General features: G+C 37.4%; 2 protein-coding genes across 4 annotated transcripts in view; one reads left to right on the top strand and one right to left on the bottom strand.

Annotated features, from left to right (window-relative positions):
- The window catches only part of FOXN2 (forkhead box N2), a 99,440-nt gene extending 92,360 nt beyond the window's left edge, over positions 1–7,080 (bottom strand). Inside the window, exons 1-2 of the mRNA XM_088149127.1 lie at positions 6,290–7,080; positions 919–983 (exon numbers count right to left, since the gene is read on the bottom strand). The gene's annotated coding sequence lies outside the window, so the exon portion shown is untranslated. The remainder of the gene's footprint in view (positions 1–918; positions 984–6,289) is intronic.
- A 116-nt stretch (positions 7,081–7,196) lies between these two features.
- Positions 7,197–21,342, top strand: part of FBXO11 (F-box protein 11) — an 86,305-nt gene continuing 72,159 nt past the window's right edge. The window contains exon 1 of one of the 3 annotated variants that reach the window (XM_088149116.1): positions 7,197–7,692. In XM_088149116.1, coding sequence (XP_088005242.1) covers positions 7,452–7,692 — 241 coding nt within the window. In that variant the 5' untranslated portion in view covers positions 7,197–7,451. Of the gene's footprint in view, positions 7,693–7,985; positions 8,099–21,342 lie in introns of those variants that run through there. The other 2 variants (XM_088149108.1, XM_088149123.1) reach the window with 2 other exon arrangements.

The raw sequence follows: 21,342 nt of genomic DNA, 5'->3' as shown, positions 1-21,342 counted from the left end.
AAAGGCTCTCTTCCTGGGTCTTGTCAGATGACATTCCTTAGTAGATGGGACCTGTAACATGCCTCTCCTGCTGGATCTGATGGGATGGATAGATGTAACCGGGGAGAGGAGGTCCCTCAAATATGTAGATTGTAGAGGATATTTCACCTTTAGTCCTTTAAGAATGATGTCATGTTGTTTGCTTCTGGTTAGGAAGATAATGTTCTGATTGTATCTATGCCACTTTCTTGGTAAATTTTATGGATTTGCTGTATATACAAAAAATCAAGATGGAGGAAGAAGAGAACTTTGGCATAACAGAACTTGTTGGAACTGAGAGAGATGGTATTTATCACCCATATACACATTCTGTAGGAAGCATAGGGGAGGAACTATTAGTGTTAGCAAAGCTGTATATGTTGAAAACTCAAAATGTCAAACAAATAGGATGTGCAAAACCAAAGTAATTTAGTAAGAAATGTTGTCATACACATGACCAAAATGCTGAAGATGATCTTGAGATGGGGAGTAAAATCCAACAGCCATCCAAAGAGGAACTGCTATAATAATTAGTGATATTAATTACCCTAAAACTGGATAAATATGATCTAGTTACAACAAAAAGATTGGGTTTTTACAAATTCTAAATAACTCATCTTAGAGTAGTAGATCATACAAAAAATCTGAGAGGTAATCCTGGATATAAATCTAAGTGGTGTCCAGGATATTGTGTGAGAGGAAAGTGCTGGTGAATGACTGTGGCCACTGTTTATATCAAATTTAATTAACATACAAATGAAAAACTGCCAGTATTGTCATGTTTACCTTAGAAATTCTAAAAGATAAAGGATTGATAAAAAAGAAGTTGAAAAAATTGAAATTCTTTAGAATTTTTGGTGGTTATTAAAGCAATAATAAAAGCTTAGCATATATTCATACCAAAGTGAGAAAAGGTACCATGAAGTCCAAGCTTACATTTCTTGTTAACCTTGGTGGCAAGAAAGCTATTAGAGAGAGAGAGAGAGAAAAATACTTTTTTTAGAAAATATAAGTGTTGTCCAATGAGGAAAACAAAGCACACAAATGTGCAAAAAACATTTAATGGAATTTTAAATCAATATATGAGAAACATTTTGCTAATAGCAACCCTAAGGCTACAATTTTTAAAAATAAACCACTAGAGAGGATATGGGACTATTGATATCTATATCTATATTTATATCTCCACTTAAATTTTACATATATATATATATATATATATATATATATATATACACACACACACACATACATACATACATACATACAGGTGAAACTCGAAAAATTAGAATATCGTGCAAATGTTCATTTATGTCAGTATGGCAACTCAAAAGGTGAAACCAATATATGAGATAGACGCATTACATGCAAAGCGAGATATGTCAAGCCTTACTTTGGTATAATTGTGATGATTATGGCGTACAGCTTATGAAAACCCCAAATTCACAATCTCAGAAAATTAGAATAGTGTGAAAAGGTTCAATATTCTAGGCTCAAAGTGTCCCACCCTAATCAGCTAATGAAGCCATAACACTTACAAAGGGTTCCTGAGCCTTTAAATGGTCTCTCAGGCTGGTTCAGTAGGAATCGCAAGCATGGGAAAGACTGCTGACCTGACAGTTGTGCAGAAAACCATCATTGACACCCTCCATAAGGAGGGAAAGCCCCAAAAGGTAATTGCAAAAGAAATTGGATGTTCCCAAAGTGCTGTATCAAAGCACATCAATAGAAGGTTATATGGAAGGGAAAAGTGTGGTAGAAAAAGGTGCACAAGCAGCAGGGATGACCGCAGCCTGGAGGATTGTCAGGAAAAGGCCATTCAAAAGTGTTGGGGACTTTCACAAGGAGTGGACTGAGGCTGGAGTTAGTGCATCAAGAGCCACCACACACAGACGGATCCTGGACATGGGCTTCAAATGTCGTATTCCTCTTGTCAAGCCGCTCCTGAACAACAAACAACATCAGAAGCGTCTTACCTGGGCTACAGAAAAAAAGAACTGGTCTGTTGCCCAGTGGTCCAAAGTCCTCTTTTCTGATGAGAGCATCAGAACTTTTGCATCTCATTTGGGAACCAAGGACCCAGAGTCTGGAGGAAGAATGGAGAGGCACACGATGCACGATGCTTGAAGTCCAGTATGAAGTTTCCACAGTCTGTGTTGATTTGGGGAGCCATGTCATCTGCTGGTGTTGCTCCACTGTGCTTCATTAAGTCCAGGGTCAACGCAGCCGTCTACCAGGAGGTTTTGGAGCACTTCATGCTTCCTTCCGCAGACGAGCTTTATGGGGATGCTGACTTCATTTTCCAGCAGGACTTGGCACCTGCCCACACTGCCAAAATTACCAAAACCCGGTTCAATGACCATGGGATTACTGTGCTTGATTGGCCAGCAAACTCGCCTGATCTGAACCCCATAGAGAATCTATGGGGCATTGCCAAGAGAAAGATGAGGGACATGAGACCGAACAATGCAGTGGAGCTGAAGGCTGCTATTGAAGCATCCTGGTCTTCCATAACACCTCAGCAGTGCCACAGGCTGATAGCATCCATGCCACGCCACATTGCGGCAGTCATTGCTGCAAAAGGGGCCCAAACCAAGTACTGAGTACATATGCATGCTTATACTTTGCAGAGGTCTGATATTGTTCTATTTCCAATCCTTGTGTTATTGATGTCATGTAATATTCTAATTTTCTGAGATTGTGAATTTGGGGTTTTCATAAGCTGTACGCCATAATCATCACAATTATACCAAAGTAAGGCTTGACATATCTCGCTTTGCATGTAATGCGTCTATCTCATATATTGGTTTCACCTTTTGAGTTGCCATACTGACATAAATGAACATTTACACGATATTCTAATTTTTCGAGTTTCACCTATATATATATATACACACACACACACATTCACACACACATACAGTGTGTGTGTGTGTGTGTGTATATGTGTGTGTGTGTGTGTGTGTGTGTGTATATATATATATATATATATATATATATGAAAAAGAGTTTAAGTGGTACTAAAAAGAATATAAGATAATTGTAAAGAAATTGATTTTTTTTTTCCAGGTATCTTGATAAAATTGCTAAAATATGACATTGCAAAGAAAAGTCATTGCTGAAGAAAATATAACATGGCTTCTGAAAAGGTAAATCCTATTTTAGTAAATTTCAGAATTCAGTGTGTCATCATGCAGAAATATAAATAGAATGGTCCCCAAAATATTTTTAATGGGACTACTGTGTTTTAACTTTTTCAAGAATGACTGAGTCAGTACTTAGGACACAACCATTTGGGGGATGGGTAAAACCAAAAGGGAGCAGCAAAGAACCTCAAAAAGGATTTCTCCACGTTAAGCAAAGAGTTGTTTAAAATTGAAAAATTCAAAGTAAACAAGTATAACAAAATGCATGTGCGATTTTTAAAAAACCCTAAAATATGCTTATGGGACTAGACAGTAACTGACCAAAAAAATGTCGTTGCCGTGAAAAAGGCAAATTTCATGTTGCAGGTCATTAGGAATTGCCAGTGTCTTTATATAAATCTATGGTGCAACTATATTCAAAATATGGAATTTGCTTTTTGCACTCCCCCAAAAATTGTAGAGATGGAAAAAGTGCAGAAAAATGACAATTAAAATAAACAGGGAGATATAGATTATTTTAAAATATGAAATCATTCATGGTGAAGAGAAAGTGAATTGGAAGAATTGTTTCTCATGTCCATAATGCTAGAATCTAGGATTCCAATAAAATTAATTGACTGAAAATTAGATAACGATAATTTCACCATGTGCAATTATCTTGTGGAATCTGCTATCAAGATGGAATACTATTTTCTTCATGTGCTACCTATGACCCTCCAATCGGCATCTGATGAGTTACTGTGGGTATGTCTAATCTACCATTTCTCTTGCTTTATTGCTAAATAATATTTTCCCAAAGAAATGGTGAGAAAGCAAATTCACCCCATACAATATATTGAAAATCTGGATTTTTTTTAATTTAGTTTTTTCAAAGATGGAAAAATGCATATATTTAAGCATATTTAAATATTTACTATTATAATTAAGACTAGTGCATTGTTGATAGGGATCTGTGCAAACTGGAATGAGCAGGACAGTTTCGAGCCACTGTACCATGCTAACAGAAATTTGGATTTGGATTACAGATGTCTCCTTTCAGCCATAAAACTCACTAGTCATCTTGGTAGGCTGTTGCATCTGTACCTAACTCATCATGTAATTTTTGTAAAAACAAACATTTGGGGAGGACATATATGTAATCCTACACTTCTTGAAGAAAGTTGGAATAGAAAATTAAGAAACACATGGAAACACACTGAATATTTTATTGGTATCCTGCCTTCTATAGTTTTCAGGTAATTTACAAAAAAAGAGTTCTGTGTTATTTTAAAGCATAACAAATGTGATCTGGCACATATTTTGGAAAACTAAATTCCACATGGGTGAGTGGATGGGGATTAAATTACAAACTATAAAGAGGAATAAAAATGCAGAAGTTATAAGCAGTGGTAATTAATTACTCACAATGAAATGACTAAGTCTGACACAAACATTCCTGCATTCAGTACAGGGGCATCTGGGGGGGGGAAATGTCAAAAAAGTCAAGATGGTGGATGTGATTATGCAATTGAAACACCTCCCACTTTACACAAAAGGTGGTGTGGCTTCAATTCCATGGGTGCAACTATCATCTTGACTTTTTTGACCCATCCTGATCAGAAATTTAATTCAGTATACAAACAGTGCTACCTTAGGATACTTTATTTATGTATGTATGTATGTATGTATGTATGCATGTATTTATTTATTTTAGTAGCTTTAGAAGCTGGCTGACTCCAGAACGATGCTGGGTGGCTTATACTTAAAATAGGAAAACAATAAAAAAATAAAAAGAACTTAAGGGTCCAGACAAACTGCACAACGGGTTCCACAAACACTCAACCCCAAGGCATAGGAGAACAGACAGGTTTTTAAAAGGTTCGTGGGACATCATTAGGGTGGGCGCTAAACAGATCTCTAGACAATAATATCATTCTAAAGGGCAGATGCTGTAACAGGCAAGGCACATCTCCTGGGTCCCAAAAGATGGCATTGTTTGCTTGAGAGGACCTGAAGTGCACCAACTTTGCTTGATCTTAATGGATGGGCAGAGACCATGGGAGATAGGTGGTCCTTCAAAGCAGTGGTGTCATGTGGGCATACTGAAGCATGCCCAACAATGTCTGCACCACTGCAGCTTCTGAGTGGACTTCAAGGGCAGCCCCATATACTGTACAGTGCATTGCAACAGTCCAGCCATGAGGTGACTAGGACATGAGTTACTATCTGAAGGGACTCCCAATCCAAAAATGGGCACAACTGGTACACCAGATGAATCTGTGCAAAGGCCCTCTTGAGTACAGCTGCCACCTGCTCTTCAAGCAGGAGCTGTGAGTCCCAGATGACCCCATTTGTGCATCAGTCTTGAATGGGGAAATGCAATTCCATCCAAAATTAAGTTTGAAAGTCCCCAGATCCAGGGACCCCACAATTACATCCAATGAAATAGGCTGTAGTCCTAGAAAACCTATTACAAATTTGTTAGCCTTTACAATAATCTTTATTGTTTTTCATGCAATGGAGCAATATAGTTATGCTTGCAGGGGTGGGGGTGGAGGTAAAAATAAGTTACAATTAAATACATTAAAACAATATATTACTCGTGAAAATAAAGTAGAGAGATATAAAGGCAGTAAGCAGAATGAAGAACAAAAGTCATACTCATAAAAGCAATTTGGAAAGATAAAAATGGTCAGAAAAATTAAAAAGTGGATTTGCCAAAGAAACATTAACATAAGCATCAGGCAAATTTCTACTTCAAGAGCACAAAAACTAAGTAGGCTCTCTAGACCAGCAGATTAAGGAGGATCTAAACAGTTAAATATGTTAACAGCACCACTGCTAGGTATGCAGTTTAAAAAAAAAAAATTAAATTGCCAGACAAGTCCTACTGTCTGATGCACCCCACAAAACACTTCCAACGCTGATATTTTAAAACAGAAATAACATCTAAGAGGAACTGAACCCACAAAATATATCACCATGGCATCTCTGCCTAAGAAAGGTTAAGCCCATCCACTCCAGAATACTGTAGTATCCTGAACAGCAGAAACAGAGGAGGAGCAAGAAGCCCCCCAGTAAGAAACATCAAGAATACCCACCCCCCAAGAATACAGGCCATTTTCCAAAAATCGTTTCATACCTACCCTTTTATTCTATGCTCCTTGACGTATTTTCAGCCTCCCGGCAAACCGAAGAGTCCCAAATGAGCCAAGCTGTCAAACCAAGTCCTCTTTCAGAACTGACCTGCTCTTTCCTTTCGACTCCACCACCTTCCCCGTCAGGAACTGATTAATCATTTCTTTCAAGGTGAGGTAATAATTTATAATAACTACATTACTGTCATCCCACACTCCTTCTCTTCTTCGCTTCCATTCTTTCTCAAAAGCCGAAATATTCATCTTTCTCTGGCAGGAAGACAGTTTTGGAGCTCTTTGTACCTCTGACCCAGTTCTAAGACTGAACCCCATTTGCTCCTTCCCTTTCCTGAATCTCGAATCCTTCAGCTCTGGACAAATTAGAGCCTTTTCTGCCTCGAACCTCCCCCGCGGACCCCTCTCCCAAACCTTCCCCGCACTTCGCTGGCCTCCCGCTTCTCAGCCTTTTATATAGCCCCCTTTTTCTGCGGCCTCCTCCAGCTACCCCACCCCGCGGTCTCTCCTCCCACTAGTTCCTCTTGGCTTCCTCCCTCCCTCTCCGCTCCTTTTTTTTCCCCACCTCCTCAGTACCAGCCGCCCCTCGGCCTGAACATGCAAGCCTCGCCACCATTGGCCAAGCGGCCTCATCTCTTCCATGCGGGATGCGCGGATTGGATGAGCCAAGGCTTGTCGCCTTGCCCGTTGTGAGAGTGTAGAGAGGGACGGAGGGAGGGAGGGCCTTTTTTCCTCCTCCCCCTCTCTCTCGCTCTGTCTCTCTCTGGCAGTGTCCATGGCTCCTCCTGCCACGGAGAGGCGACGGGCTTAAGCCGAAGCCGGGCCGGCTGTGGGTGACTCCCTTGAGAGAGACCTTCTTGGGGGGGCTGGGGAGGGGTGGGAGGGAAAAGCGCGAGCTCCTGAGCAAGGGGAAGGGGGTCACCAGCGGCACGAGCATCCCCCTCGTTAACCGCCGCCGGCGGAGGAGAGACCCGGGCGGCTACGGAGGCATAGGAGGAGGCGCCTTCCTTTTCTCTGAGCGAGCTCCTCTGGGCCGGTCTCCTCAGCCAGGGAGCCTTCCTTCCCCCTCTCCTCCTCCTCCACCCCCCCACCTCCCCTCCCCAAGTCTCGTTGCCGGAGGAGCGACCCCCTCTCCTCCCCCCGCCCGAACCGGCAAATGAACTCGGTCCGAGCCGCCAACAGGAGACCCAGGCGAGTGTCCAGGCCGCGCCCGGTGCAGCAGCCGCCGCCACCGCCGCCACCGCCTCCTCCTGTTCAGCCGCCTCAGCAGCAGCAGCAGCAGCAGCAACCACTGCAACTGCCGCCGCCACCTCCACCACCGCCGCCGCCGGAGAGGAACAACAACAACGCCGTAGCTGCCGCCGCCGCCGCAGCCGCTATCGCCGCTGGGGAACGGGGTAAGAGAGAGAGGGAGGGAGGGGCGGCGAGGACAAGGGAGGCGGAGGGGCGCGGGCAGAGGAGAGACGGCGAACCGGGTGGGGTTCCTTTTCCCACCCCCACCTCCCCCCCGCAAGCCAACGATTCGCTCTCCCCGTTCCGTGGACCTATTAGGGACATAGGCCGCGCTTTGTTTGGCTCGGGCCCTACTTGGGTTTTGAATTGCCGATAAACTAACTGTGGGTTCCTCTCAGGTACTTTTCGGGGCGGGGGGATAGAGAGTACAGACCCTTCTCTCGGTTCCCCAAGGAGAGGTACAGAAAAAGGGAGAGCAAGAGGACGAAGAGGCCCGGGTTCTTTCTACCTTCTCCCCGGTGGTTTTTTTAACCGTGGGAGGGGAAAGCTTCCCCCTGTGTCCGGGACACGGTGTGTATCCCAGTAACTTGTGTTGACACCTTTCCTTTTATTCTCTTATTCATCTTCTCCTCCTCCTCGTCGGCTCTCCCCTCCCTCTCCCCCCCCCGTTTTTCTCTCTTTTTGTAATGGTGTCTCATGGAGACAAGAACTGCTCTCTCACCCCCTCCCCTTCCTCTTCCTCTCTCTCTCTCTCTCTCTCTCCCTCTCCCTCTCCTCCCTCGCCCTGCCCCAGTGTTTTTGCTGCGCAGTTTGCATGGCTTTGGTTACCCGGATCCCGAAGGAAAAAACGATCCGAGATAGGGAGGGATTCAGAGGGGGGCATGAAAGAAAGGAATTGGAGACCCTCATCCCTACATAGGCGGCGTTTTTGTCGGGGTAGATCATCGGCCATTTATTTATCTGCTTCCTTCTCTTCTCTTTCCCCTTCTCGCCCCCTTCAGTCTGTCGCACCACTCTCACACACTGGCCTAAATAAAAACCCACAAATATTTGTTCCTGGTGTCAGGCTGCTGCGGGTGGCGGTAGAGAAACCTTCGTCGTTTTTCGCGCGTGTGAATGTTTCAGTTCCCTGCTTGTCGGTCCGGGGCCTAGCATAAAAATATTAGATTGAAGCTAATTAGAGAACCACCATTGTTTGAAAGAATTGGAAATGTAATAATGAAAGGGATTCCTCTTTTCATTCTGTCTCTAATAGAAGATTTACATGATCACTGGGAAAATTAAAACCCAGATCTGGGTGTCCGGGGGTGGGGGAAAGTGTTGGAAAAGGAGGAGGAGGGTGATCATTTTCTCACTAGGCTGCGTAACTGTTGCCATATTAATTGGCTAGGTTTCTCTCCCAGTGTTAGTGTGCTGTCGTCGCAGGGTTATTTTCTAAAGGAGAAGAACAGGGGTGGGATCGTAGGAGACATTTTGCATGTATTATCCATTGGGTTGGATTTTAATTTTTTATGCACTGGGTGTCGCACCTTTCTCATCAAAAAAGGAGAATGACCTGTGATTTTAGTCGGTTAATAAAACACCTCTAGCTGCTGCTGTTAGAGGAATGTCTTTTGTTTGAGTATGTAAGGATAATTCACTAGGGACAAAATGCTAGGTTTAAGAAGTACATGGTGATACAGTAGAATTTTTTTTTTAAAAAAAGATGTAATCGAAGGATTGTTAACTCAGAACTTGTTCAGAAAGAATGCCAGGATGCTCTTAATTTGGCTCTGTCTATTCCCCCCATTCAACCAATCAAACAAGAATGTTGCAGGAACCAGATTATTTTGAGAGGATGTGATTTTTTTGCCCAGATATAGGGTTTGTGTAAAACTTAAAAATAATCCTGACATCAATTACATAATTACTAATCATCTAATGTACCATTTGAAACATGGAAAATCACTTCCTTCTTTTGTACATCATGTATTGTAGGCTTTTTGCTCTCATGTGCTCCATTGGCATATGGATTTATATAATAATAGTTTCTAGATAGTTTAGCAAAATTTTGTGAAAAGTGAAAAATATAATTAAAGTAACATTGTATTTCATTTGCTTGTTGCTTAACTCAGAATTGTAACATAAACTAGATAATTAGATCTCAGAAGTGGCATTCAAACAGTACTGATTTGTTCCTTCTGGAAATTATTTTTCCTTTAACACAACACATTAAAGTTGGGTAACATACTTGTGAACATAAATATTCGCGCTGCAACTAACACCATAAGGAGTATATCTAGTTAATCTCAGCAGGTCAGATGAAGGAGATTTTCTGAAGCTAGATCAGTGATAAACTATAACAAATAATGTTATACAATAAAGACATTTCATTGATTTGAGAACATCCTGTATTTTATTTTTGAGAAGCATTAGGGTAGTGAATTTATGAAAAAATATTTATAACTTCAAAGTGCAGGAGTAAATTTTCTTCAATAAGATTTTAATCTATTTTCATTAAAAATCTTTAGGTAATAGCGTTTTCATGTTTAATTTCTGATTTTCTGGTATTTTAAATTCCTATTTAAAATACCTATATTTAAAATTCCTATATTTAAATAAATACCTATTTAAAATTCCTATATTTCAGGTTTTTGCCTTAAGAATATTTACTCAGTGAATAAGACTTTTGAGTTGGAAGAATGTAACAAATTCAATCTGTTCCCTAAGCCTATATAAATATAATAAGATGAATAAGAAAAATTACATTCCATGTAATATATTAAGAAATTACCAAATTTGTAGACCTATATCATAGCCCAGAATCAATATTTTATTCGTGAAAGTTTAAAAAACTGATATTGGCTGAGATGTGTATCTAAAATTTGGACTTGTTTTTAAGTTTGTTTGGACTATTGTGTTAGCTTGGTTTGAATGTTCAAATGACAATGATAATTTAATCATTTAAATGATTTTGTTGACAGGATTGGGATGTATATTCCCCTGCTCAATGCATTGTAAAAATAGTGATGATTTGGATTCAGGATGAACAGATTCATTCAATCTAGGTAGCCTGCAGATATCAAAAAAATACAGCTGTGTGCAGATCTTTAGCATTGTACAAAGCATAAGTGAATTATATAGTACTGAATCTGGTTCTGACTTTTACTTATTTATTCCAAATTAATTGCTGTCTTCCAAATATCCTGGGCCAGTTATCTTGAAATAAGGAAGAACGATAATGGAGTAGTAGTATTTTTTTGGAAATCAAGTTAAATTTTAAAAAGTTGTTTTCATGGTATGTTGAAGAATTTTATTTTAGAGATTTAGAGTTGTTCAAATTCACAAAAGGATGCCTACACAGCCCAATTTCTCTATAATATACTTTGCTATCTTCTAGTCAGTATTTACATGTTGCTAGTTGCTCCCAATTTATTGATTTAATTATCTTTTAACATAAATTATGTGTAGCCAGTCAAAAACGATACTGCTAAAGGATTATTGTCTGATGACCTCCATGCTTCAATGCATGTTCCAGCATGCATTCTGATACTCATATGAATAGTTTTTGTTTTACCAAATAATATACATGCTGACACCTGTTTCTGCACATGGAGCTCTTCAGCTGAGTTGTGGTGATAGTGAGAATAAAATCTGGATTGATTTTTAAATGTGGCCTTTTTAACTTAGATCTTTAAATAATTGTATTAACTGAATTCTCCAGTTAATTTCTTAAAATTGATTCCAATCTAGTAATTATACCATCAGCCATGAATATAGATTTTTAAAAATGCATTTTGGCTGACTTAATAAATAACCTAGTATATAAACATAATTTGTATGAATTGTATATCTCAACACAGTTTTGCTTTGTATTGATATTAAGATTTTTTTGGCCTATTGCACCTTGTTCACTTTTGTTTGCATGATACAGTATGGTTCATGTGAGTTAATCTATAGGTGGCTAGTGGAACAATGTGATAAAATTTGCTACAGTTCAATCTGTATTTCATGCATACCTCACAAACCAAAAGTGAATCAAAATTTAATTTATGCAAAAACTTTCATATGCAATATGCGATGTATTTCCAGTATTAAAAATGTTTCTACAGATACTTACATAGGAATATATGCTGACAGGAGGGTGGAGCTCCAACACCTCTGATGGTGACAGATGTAGCCTTTGACTTTATATTAAGATTTATCTGCAAAGTTGGTTATGGTACAGAAGAGGAAGTTCTCTTCCACAGTGTACCAGATATGATGCTCATTTCACAATGTTAAAACAAAAGTGAAATAATTAGAAGACAAGTTCATGAAGTCAGATGTGTATAAATTGAAAAGTATTTGTTAGTTGCACTAAATAAACTTTTAAAATTACTAAGTTAGATAAAAATGCATGCTATAATGAGTTATGTCATATTATAGCTGTAAGACATCTAATAGCTGTAATCACCTATTTGGTAGTGGGGAAACTGAATGAACTCAATACAATGACAAAAAATGTATTTTTTCATTAGTGTTGATGTTATTTGTATATATGTTCCAAGATCTGCACTTAAAAATCAATTTCTGTGTGTATTATCTATCCTTTCATGGGAAACAGATTTCCTGAATACACATTTCATTAAAAAAGTGAAAATTAAGTAATATTTTTAACAGGAAGTTCATGTACATATACATTGTTAGCTAAAATGGAAGTAAAAGCTATGAAATAAAACTCTGGCTGTAGATATTTTGTTGTACATGAATGTAGAAAAATAGACTTTTTTAACTTAGTAATTTGTGAAGCTTCAAGCACACTTCTGTTTTTAGATGTTTTGTGAAACTAGCTGGCAAAAAGGCTAGTAACTTGTGTTATATATTTAGCTTTATGCCAGTCTAGTAGATGATGTGTAATCTTCTATGCATTGCAGTTCCCTGTTCCCATTAACAAGCCAAGATTCAAATATCTCAAATATTTTTCTTGTAATTGTTGCTGAATTGTTTTAGTAATTGTACCTTGAGGTTTATAATATGAGTTAGTTCAGATTATTTTAATATATACATAAATTGGATATATAGGGGGGAAACTGAAAGATATAGGATGCTCTGTTTTCATGTGGTATGCCTTTTGTTCACTACCTGCTTGTTTCTAGTGCTAGCTCTAAATCCTATGTCCTGATAATTTTAAGTACTAGATTTGGAATGAATATTGAATGAGGTGACTTTACTATCTATTCTCTGTGCCTGCATGGACTATGAAATATGCTGTTTTTCAGTGGCTTATGGTTCCCATTATTTTATGTATGTAATAGATGAATATTAATGTACCTTGTGACATTGTGGCATCTCATAAAGCAGTATAGGCTCCATAAAGTGACCATAGACAAATATACAAACATACAAATATATGTATTTGGCTTCAAGTAATGAAATTGTCTGTGTATTTCATGATATATGACAGATTTCAGTTTTCATAGTTATATTTTCATTTGATTTTAGAAAGTATTTTTTTAATATGCAGTCTGATCATAGTGCTTGTTTTTACATTTTTTCTTTTGAATATTTGCTAAACAAGATATGTACAGTCTGCTTTGATTTATTAAAACACACACACACATACTCAATTTAAACAAAGCTCTTGTAAATATAAATATCATCCAACATACAATTAGAACAATGAATAAATATAGGAGTAAAAAGTAAAATGCAGGCTAGGTTCTGCTGAGACATAATGTAGTTTGTTAGGTTTGGCTTAGTGCAATATGTCACATATGCCTTAGTGATTTGTAAATACGTGACTTTGTATGTTGAACAACCTAGCCAATCATGTTGTATTTAATAAACCATGCTCAAATAACTTATGGCTTAATGGGATGTATGCATTCTACTACCAACAAAGAAGTTATCGTTGGAGTTATTCCAGTGCCAGTTTTCATTTATTGATGTGGCAGATCATTTTTCCCAGTTTTTGTGGCTTTGGATCCCAAAAGTAATAACAGGCTTTGATGAATTTATTTATTTCACTTATGTAGATACCCATCTTATGCACCATAACCCTATGCAGCTTACAAACAGCAATAAAGACAGTAAAAAAAATAACTATCATAAAAACTCCCAGTGCCCCCAGAAAGCACACGCTAAACATCAACAAATAACTTTACTGGGCTCCAACCTCATTCTCCCCCAACACTTGTGGGAAAAGCCAGGTCTTCAGGGCTTTCTAGGAGGGTAGGTGCCTGCCAAATGTCAGGGGGATGGGTGTTCCAAAGGGCAGGGGCTGCTATCAAGAAGGTGCACTGCCTAGATCTCACTAGATGGCAACATTTAATGGAAAGGACCTGGAGTGTGCCCACCCTATCTGACCTGGTGGAAAGGGCAAATGCCTTGAGGGAAAGGCGATCAAGAAAAACTTGAGTTGTCCACTGAAGATCTTTTGTTTTTGCTTTCAATGAATTCCAAAATATATATACATTTGACTCACCTTAAACTGAGTGCACGGCAGCTATAGTTTTCAGGAAACTTTCTGCTCTTAGTGATGTTACTGTGGAACCCTGTGTAAACTTTCCAAGGAATGTCTTGATTTCCCAGAATACACATTTGAAATTCACTTATTTTGGCAAATTTGTAATATGTAAAAATTATTTACTAACCAGTTAAATTAATTGATTATAAAGTTTTAATAACATATGTCTAAATTAGAAAATGAATAATAAAGACATAAACTAACTCTAAAGATTATATTAATATATATGTTTTATCTGCTTTCACTGCATTTCTTAGCTCTAGAGAATAAAATATCCAACTTTAGAAGGGAATAAGTCTGCTGAAAGTATTTAATACTTGAATTTGTGGCTTTTAAAAATTAGCTCTTAAGCAACAATTTTGACGTCATTACCTAAGGGTTCAGATAAATATATAGTTCTCTTATTCCAGATGCTATGAGAATACAGCAACATATAAAACTAACTAGGGCTGATGAAACAGAATGTGAAGACTTTATAGGAAAAGAAAATCTGTTGTAGTCATGAAATTAGATTCTGGCTGCAATTCTAAATGTACGTTGAATGCACTGAAATTTACTTCTGAATAAATGTGTAGGATTGTAGATGGTGCACACTCCTGTAACAATTGCCTCTCTTAGAAACATTTGGGTACTTGTTTTAAATATTGTGTAACTTTTGGTCAGCCCTCACTTCTTTCAAAAGTTATACAATATTTAAAACAATAATGCATGCTTTGCACTGATTCTAAGAAAGCTGAAACAGTGTATGGAATGGAAGATATGTGGTAGAAGCATAATTATGCCAGATTTGGAATCCACATAAAACGGTTTTCAATATGTTCCAGAATGTAACAAATACATATATAAGTAATAATTTATTATGAAATAAACATCTGTGCAAGACATCTGTTTGGTATGCTTCTGGATATGCTACCTTGTATCCTTGGGCCTTGGCTCCATTTCTGTGGTAAGAGAGAAGAGCAGGTCTACAAATGGAAGGCCCATGAAACAAAAGGCTTTACTAAAGTAGCATAAAGGGTAGGTGTGAAAAATGCACAATATTATCAGACAACAGTGCAAAGGAACTATACTTAGGGTAGGATGGCAGGCAATATAGACTTTATGTGTTGGAATCTGGACTTTATATCCTCTATGATTATGAAAAAATTTAACCCGCTTTTCCAACGTTAATATGTCACTCAGAGCGGTTGATAAAAATTAGAGTTACCTGTACTTGTAAAATGCTTCCCCCCCCCCCAGATTTGGAATATATAAAAATAGGCAGCAAGAATTTGATAAAAAATAAATGCCTGAGATGTTTTTGTAGTCTGATAAAATATTACAAAAGCAAACTACGTAGACATTACTTTCCTGTAACAATGTGTATAGGTTAATCCACCGGGAAGTTTTTCTTAAACATGCCTCTTTGAAATGAAGTAGATTTGGACAAAAGGCCAACGCAGGAGACTTTCTCAGTGAATTACTTATTGAAGGATAGGATGGGACTAACATCATTTCGAGTCTCCCCCCCCCCCAAACATCAAAATCTCAGCCCCAGTTATATTTGGTAAATAGAATGACTGATTCCAAACAAATAAGACTTAAGAGGCCACTAGCATCCAGGAGTAAGGAGGGGGTCAGACTGATGAAAGCAGTATTGTAATGCAGGTCTCACCTCTTTTCTATATGCATTGCTATGTTGTAGACATAGCAACAAAAGGTGAAACTAGTTTCATTGTTTCGACAAAAATAGAAGGTTGCAGATACCACTGTTAAAGGCTGTTGATTTTCAGAGTAATATTTGGAGCAAGATAGCAAAAATTAAATCCATCTTTTTCTTCATTAAGCTTGGCTAATTTTTCCCAACCAGGTAACTTTCTAATGTGTATTATGGTAATGAGGTTAGTTAAGGATAAACTTTAACGCATCTGAAAGGCATTGGGTTTGGAAAGCTTATACTGCCCCAGGGCTTTTGTATCTGGTTGAAGACAACCTGTTCATTTAAAGGCCTGACAAACTCTGATGTTTGACTTTTTGATGTCTCTCACTGGATATCAGAACTTAACTGTGAACTGGAAATTGCCTTCATAAATATATGCATAGGCCAAATTTAGGGATATATGAAACCATGTATTATGGTCTTTGTCACTTTCCCATATTTTCTGTCTTGTTTCCATTTTCATCTCCAGGAAAAATAATTTAAATAACCTTTTAACATGTAAATTGCTACTGTGCTGGGATATTTGGAAAGTGGGGGAATGTATACTTGAGTTTCAATACATGCACTGATTTTGTGTGTGTGTGTATGTGTGTGTGTGTGAGAGAGAGAGAGAGAATGTGATACAGGTGATATATCCTCCATAATCTATCTAGGCTCATATTAAATTTAACAATGTAATAGCTACATTTAAAATAAATAAGATGCAAGATTTTGATACTGAAAGTCTTTAATTCCCCACTCTCCTGATCAGTATGAGTAGGATCACAATTTAGTTGGTCTGTACAATAGAATACTTTAAGGTACTTGTGCTATGCCAGGAGCTCAGGAGGAGCTAGTAACTATATAATCTGAGATTTCTGCAGTGTTACTTGTTAGCTATGTTGATTCAATATGTATTGCTTTTAAGATAATAGTTATATAGGAAATTATGAAAACTTGGTTATTGAAGTTATAATATTATTTTATAAACTTAGGTTGTTGCATTAGTGACAACTAATGTAATCCAAAATTAGACTTTCTTCATATTAATACACCTTTTACATAATTCCCTATGCCACCATTTATTGCGCTCAACAGAATTATGTTTTGAAGTGGGTGGTGGGTTGTTCAGAATAAATCTATATAATTACTTCAGGTGGATCAGGGCTGACATATAGCCAATATATTTATAACTACATATATTTAGAACTACAGTTAGGAGCAGTAGTCATTTAAAACTAGTTGTTAATTCTAGCTCATTCTGAATAAAAAATGCACACCCCAAATTACAATTAAATTTAACTCTTTGGAAACATTGACATGTCTGAAATTTTAACCAAGGCATATTATGGTAAACATGGAAACTTGCTTAAAGTTTAGAATTTTAATCAAGTAATTAAACTCTTTTACAGGTTTGCTTTTTAGTTGAGCAAACTCTTAAAAATAAATCTGACACTATATACAACGTTTCTGGCTTAAAATTCATAGTTGCAATGTAGAATTTTTTTAGACATAAGTGAGACAGAGGAAATAACATTCCTTGGCTTTTTTCTGCCCCTGATGCTGCTTCAAATGGTATAGTTAAGGGGAGATATTTACTTTACAGAAAAAAGAGCAGAATAGTCTTTTTGAAAGAGGACTGGAGAAACATCACGGTGTGCTTGGAGTACTCCTGACAGCTTTGTAGTTCCCAGGCCAACTCTTAAATTGACCTGAAACACAAATACAGTGAAAACAGCTAATCCTGTTTCATTTAAATAGTCTTGTTGCGTTCAATATATTTGTGAGAACAGTACTATGCATTTTCCTAGTACTGTGATCCCCATCACTTCTTGAGCTGCAAAGAGAGGAGGAAAGGTGTGGACTGATTGACACCTGAACAGCTTTATCCACACAGGAACAAGTTAGCAAACACACTCTCTCTGTTCTTTCCACTTTCAAAGTGGAAGGATGGAAAGTATCGAATCCTGTTGCTTTTGAAAGAGCTCTGTGGAGCTCCAGAAATCTGTGCCATTTACACCCCCTACAGCTATCTTCTCCATGCAAAAAGGAGTTCAACAGTTGGAGCAGGCCAGCCAGGAAGAAATTGGAGATACTGGCCTTTGTTTCTCCTTTAATGCAGAATTGTTTGATAGATGGCATAGGATTGCTATTAATTGCTATGAGGGGAGTTAGATGTTTTTACCAAATAACTTGTCATAAGAAATGTTAGTGAGGTTTTACTCAGAATTTAAACACCTACATGGCATATTCTAAGAGAAATATGTTTCCTAAAAATACAGATTCTGAAGGCAGCAATCATATATGATTGTTTATTTTCCATATTTCACTTTTCTAATAGAAATCTGCTTTATGTGATTTGTTTAGCTCTCTAATAGTATTTGGCTTCATTACCTCCATGGAAATTTACTCACCAGTTCGTGGAAAATTAGTGAACTGTTTGTTTGTTTATTTATTTATTTATTGTATTTATATAAACTATCCATTTACTTTCAGCATTTGCTTGTGGACACTGCTATACAATTTAAGTAGCTTATACCATTTAATAGTAGATTGTAAGAAAAATGATAATAATCATTTAACAAAAACAATAATAATGCCAGGACATTATTGAAGTAAACAATGAATGATGCTAGAGCTAACTTTGGTGCATGCCAGTTTCCAATTTATTTAAGTATCTTTAAATACTTCCAAAAGGAAGTGTGTAAGAAGAGAGGTACACCTAAGCACATTGATGCCTTTAGTACTACATTGGGGCCCTAGTACTTGCTATGAAGAAAGTTTATAGGTAGGTTGGAAGTAATGATTTTTAATATTTGCAGTTTGTTAGGTCTGGTGTTTTTAGCTTTTGGGTTTGTTTCCATTTTGATTAAAAATGCGTAGCACTTTGATGAGGAAAGAGTAGTTAAATTCAGACTGTTTGAAGTCTGTGTATGTTAGCTGACTAGGGAAGAATTTTGCATTAAAAATCTGTTTTTATTTGTTGCAGAATTTTGATCAACTAGTACAAGGTTCCTAGTTATTCATTGTGAATACAGTAGTTTTCTTTAAACCTTTAGTTGCAATTCTGTATTTTCTGTTTTTTGTTCAAATCTAAAGTTGAAAATGAAGTCTTTTAGTAAAAGGTAAACATTTATATGATCTGAAGAGAAAGCAGAATATATTAAAAAGCAAGTAGTCTCTACTACTTGATGATTTTATCGAGTATCAATAAAATCCCCAAATAGTAGAACTTCAATATTGGAAGGAACTGGCCTAGCTAATGTGCTTTATAGATATCTATGGTACAGGGACATGAAAGAGGACAAAAATGTAAAAGGATGTATTATAAGACAAAGTATGGTAAAAGTTTGGAACTTTATGAGAAAAACAGTAAGTCCAGCAATTTCATTGCTAGGTTCTCCCTTGAATGTTTTTTATTCTAGAGATAACAGAAACAACAACAAAAAGAGTAATTACCTATGCTGATATGGTTTATTCAGATTCCATTAATAGACTATGAATGCACAGCAAGAATCATTTGGTGAAGGCTGGAATATACCATGATAGATGCACCTATGGATTGTTGGAAGAATACAAACTACAGTGCAACCTCAGTTCACGAACTTAATTCGTTCCGCGACATTGGTCACGACCCGAATCAAATTTTCCCATAAGCTTCAATGTAATTACCGTTAATCCGTTCTGGCGTGGAGGACAGGGAGGCGGCTATTGCTTGGAGGGAGAGTCCCCCTCCCTACGACCATGTGTCAGGGGCGGAAAATGGCCGGGGACCACGTGTCAAGGGCGGAAAAATGGCCGCAGACCACGTGTCAGGGGCGGAAAAATGGCCGCAGACCACGTGTCAGGGGCGGAAAAATGGCCGCAGACCACGTGTCAGGCGGAAAAATGGGCGCGGACCATGTGTCGGGCGGAAAAATGGCCGCGGACCACATGTCACAGGCGGGAAAATGGCCGCAGACCATGTCACGGGAGGGAAAATGGCCGTGTATCCTGTTCGTAACCCGAGGTGGAGTTCACGAACCGAAGCAAAATTTTGCGGCTGGAGCTGGTCATCACCCAAAAAGTTTGTGAACAGAAGTGTTCGTAACCCAAGGTTCCACTGTAACTTCAAAAATGCGGGAGGGCTTCTAAAAAAAAAATGACACAATTTTAAATAATTATACAGATTTAGACCATCTAATAGGACACATATACAAACATATATGACATAATAATTGGATGATAAAATGGATTCAAAACTTCAAAATAACAATCAGAATACAATAGTGGGGAAAACTATGGAACAAGAAAATAAAATTTACCTCAAGTTACGATCTAAGGGAAAACTGGTACAAAATGTTTTATAGATGGTATACACCTCTGTAATAATTGCCAAGATAGACAATTACTATTTTACAATATAATTACTATATGATTGAAAATACTGTGATACAGAAAGAACATTTTACCATATGTGGTGGTCATGTATAAGAACCCAAATACTGGCAAGAAATACATAACACTGTTCAGAGGGTTTAGAAACTGAATTTGAATTGAAACCACAAATTTCTTATTAGGCATGATTCCGGTACATATCAACAACAACACAAAAAAAATCACAATTTACTAAGATACATGTTGATGGCTATGAGGATAAACTTAGTACAGCGTTGGAAAAGAGATATGTTACTTCTTCAAGAATATTTATTTATTTATTTCATCATATTTATATATGCCAATATGCCAGCAAAACCATATATTCACAATAGAACTTTGACTAAATTCAAGCAAGAATAGCTTCCATATATATTATACAACAAGGCAAATTTAAACATTTAGAGTATGGTTTTTAAGGGGAAAAACAATTGATTAAAGAACTGAGGTTAGAAATATATGAAAATTTTAAATGCTTATAAATATCGTGTATCAGTCAGAGTACAATGAAACGGATGTTAGAAACTAAATATTCAATAAAGTTTTTAGTAAATTTTCTTTTTTTTCTATTAGGTGATTTATGTTTAAATAATAAAATAGTGGAATTGGCATTCAGCTCAGAGATTTAAAAAGACCTTTAAAGTCCTTTTCTTTATTAAAAATAATTAAGTATATTCTGCTTTTTATGGTTAATCCTTCATCAATGATATAATGAGTAGCAACTACAATTTTTGCAATTTCTCTGTCCATTTACTTTGCAACAACTTTTTAATGTTTTTTCTCCTTGTCTATTTAGTTTTTTTAAAAATGATTTATAAAAATATAACAGAAAAAAGAAAGGAAGAAAAAGAAAATGATATATTTTAAAATCATGACAATGATTTAGAAACGATAGCATTGGAACAATATACAGTGGTACCTCGGGTCACGAACTTAATTCGTTCCCCGATTCTGGTCGCGATCCGAATTGGTCGCGACCCGAATCAAATTTTCCCATAAGGTTCAATGTAAATACGGTTAATCTGTTCTGACCCCTCCAAATTTGGTCGCCAACTGATTTTGGTCGCAACCTGAATCAAATTTTCCCATAAGGTTCAATGTAAATACGGTTAATCCGTTCTGAACCATATGTGTTTTTTTTAAAACCACAAAAATATGACACAAAGTACAGTACAGTACGAAGAGAGAGAACACTAACCTTGCTTGAGGCGTGGAGGACAGGAAGGCGGGTGG

This window comes from Python bivittatus, unplaced genomic scaffold (assembly GCF_059951505.1).
Source record: "Python bivittatus isolate LINGU-HERP-01145 unplaced genomic scaffold, Pbiv_v1 ctg000020_np1212, whole genome shotgun sequence".
Lineage (NCBI taxonomy): Eukaryota > Metazoa > Chordata > Lepidosauria > Squamata > Pythonidae > Python > Python bivittatus.
The sequence above is the reverse complement of the archived record's forward strand: the minus strand, read 5'-3'. Positions and strand labels throughout refer to the sequence as shown.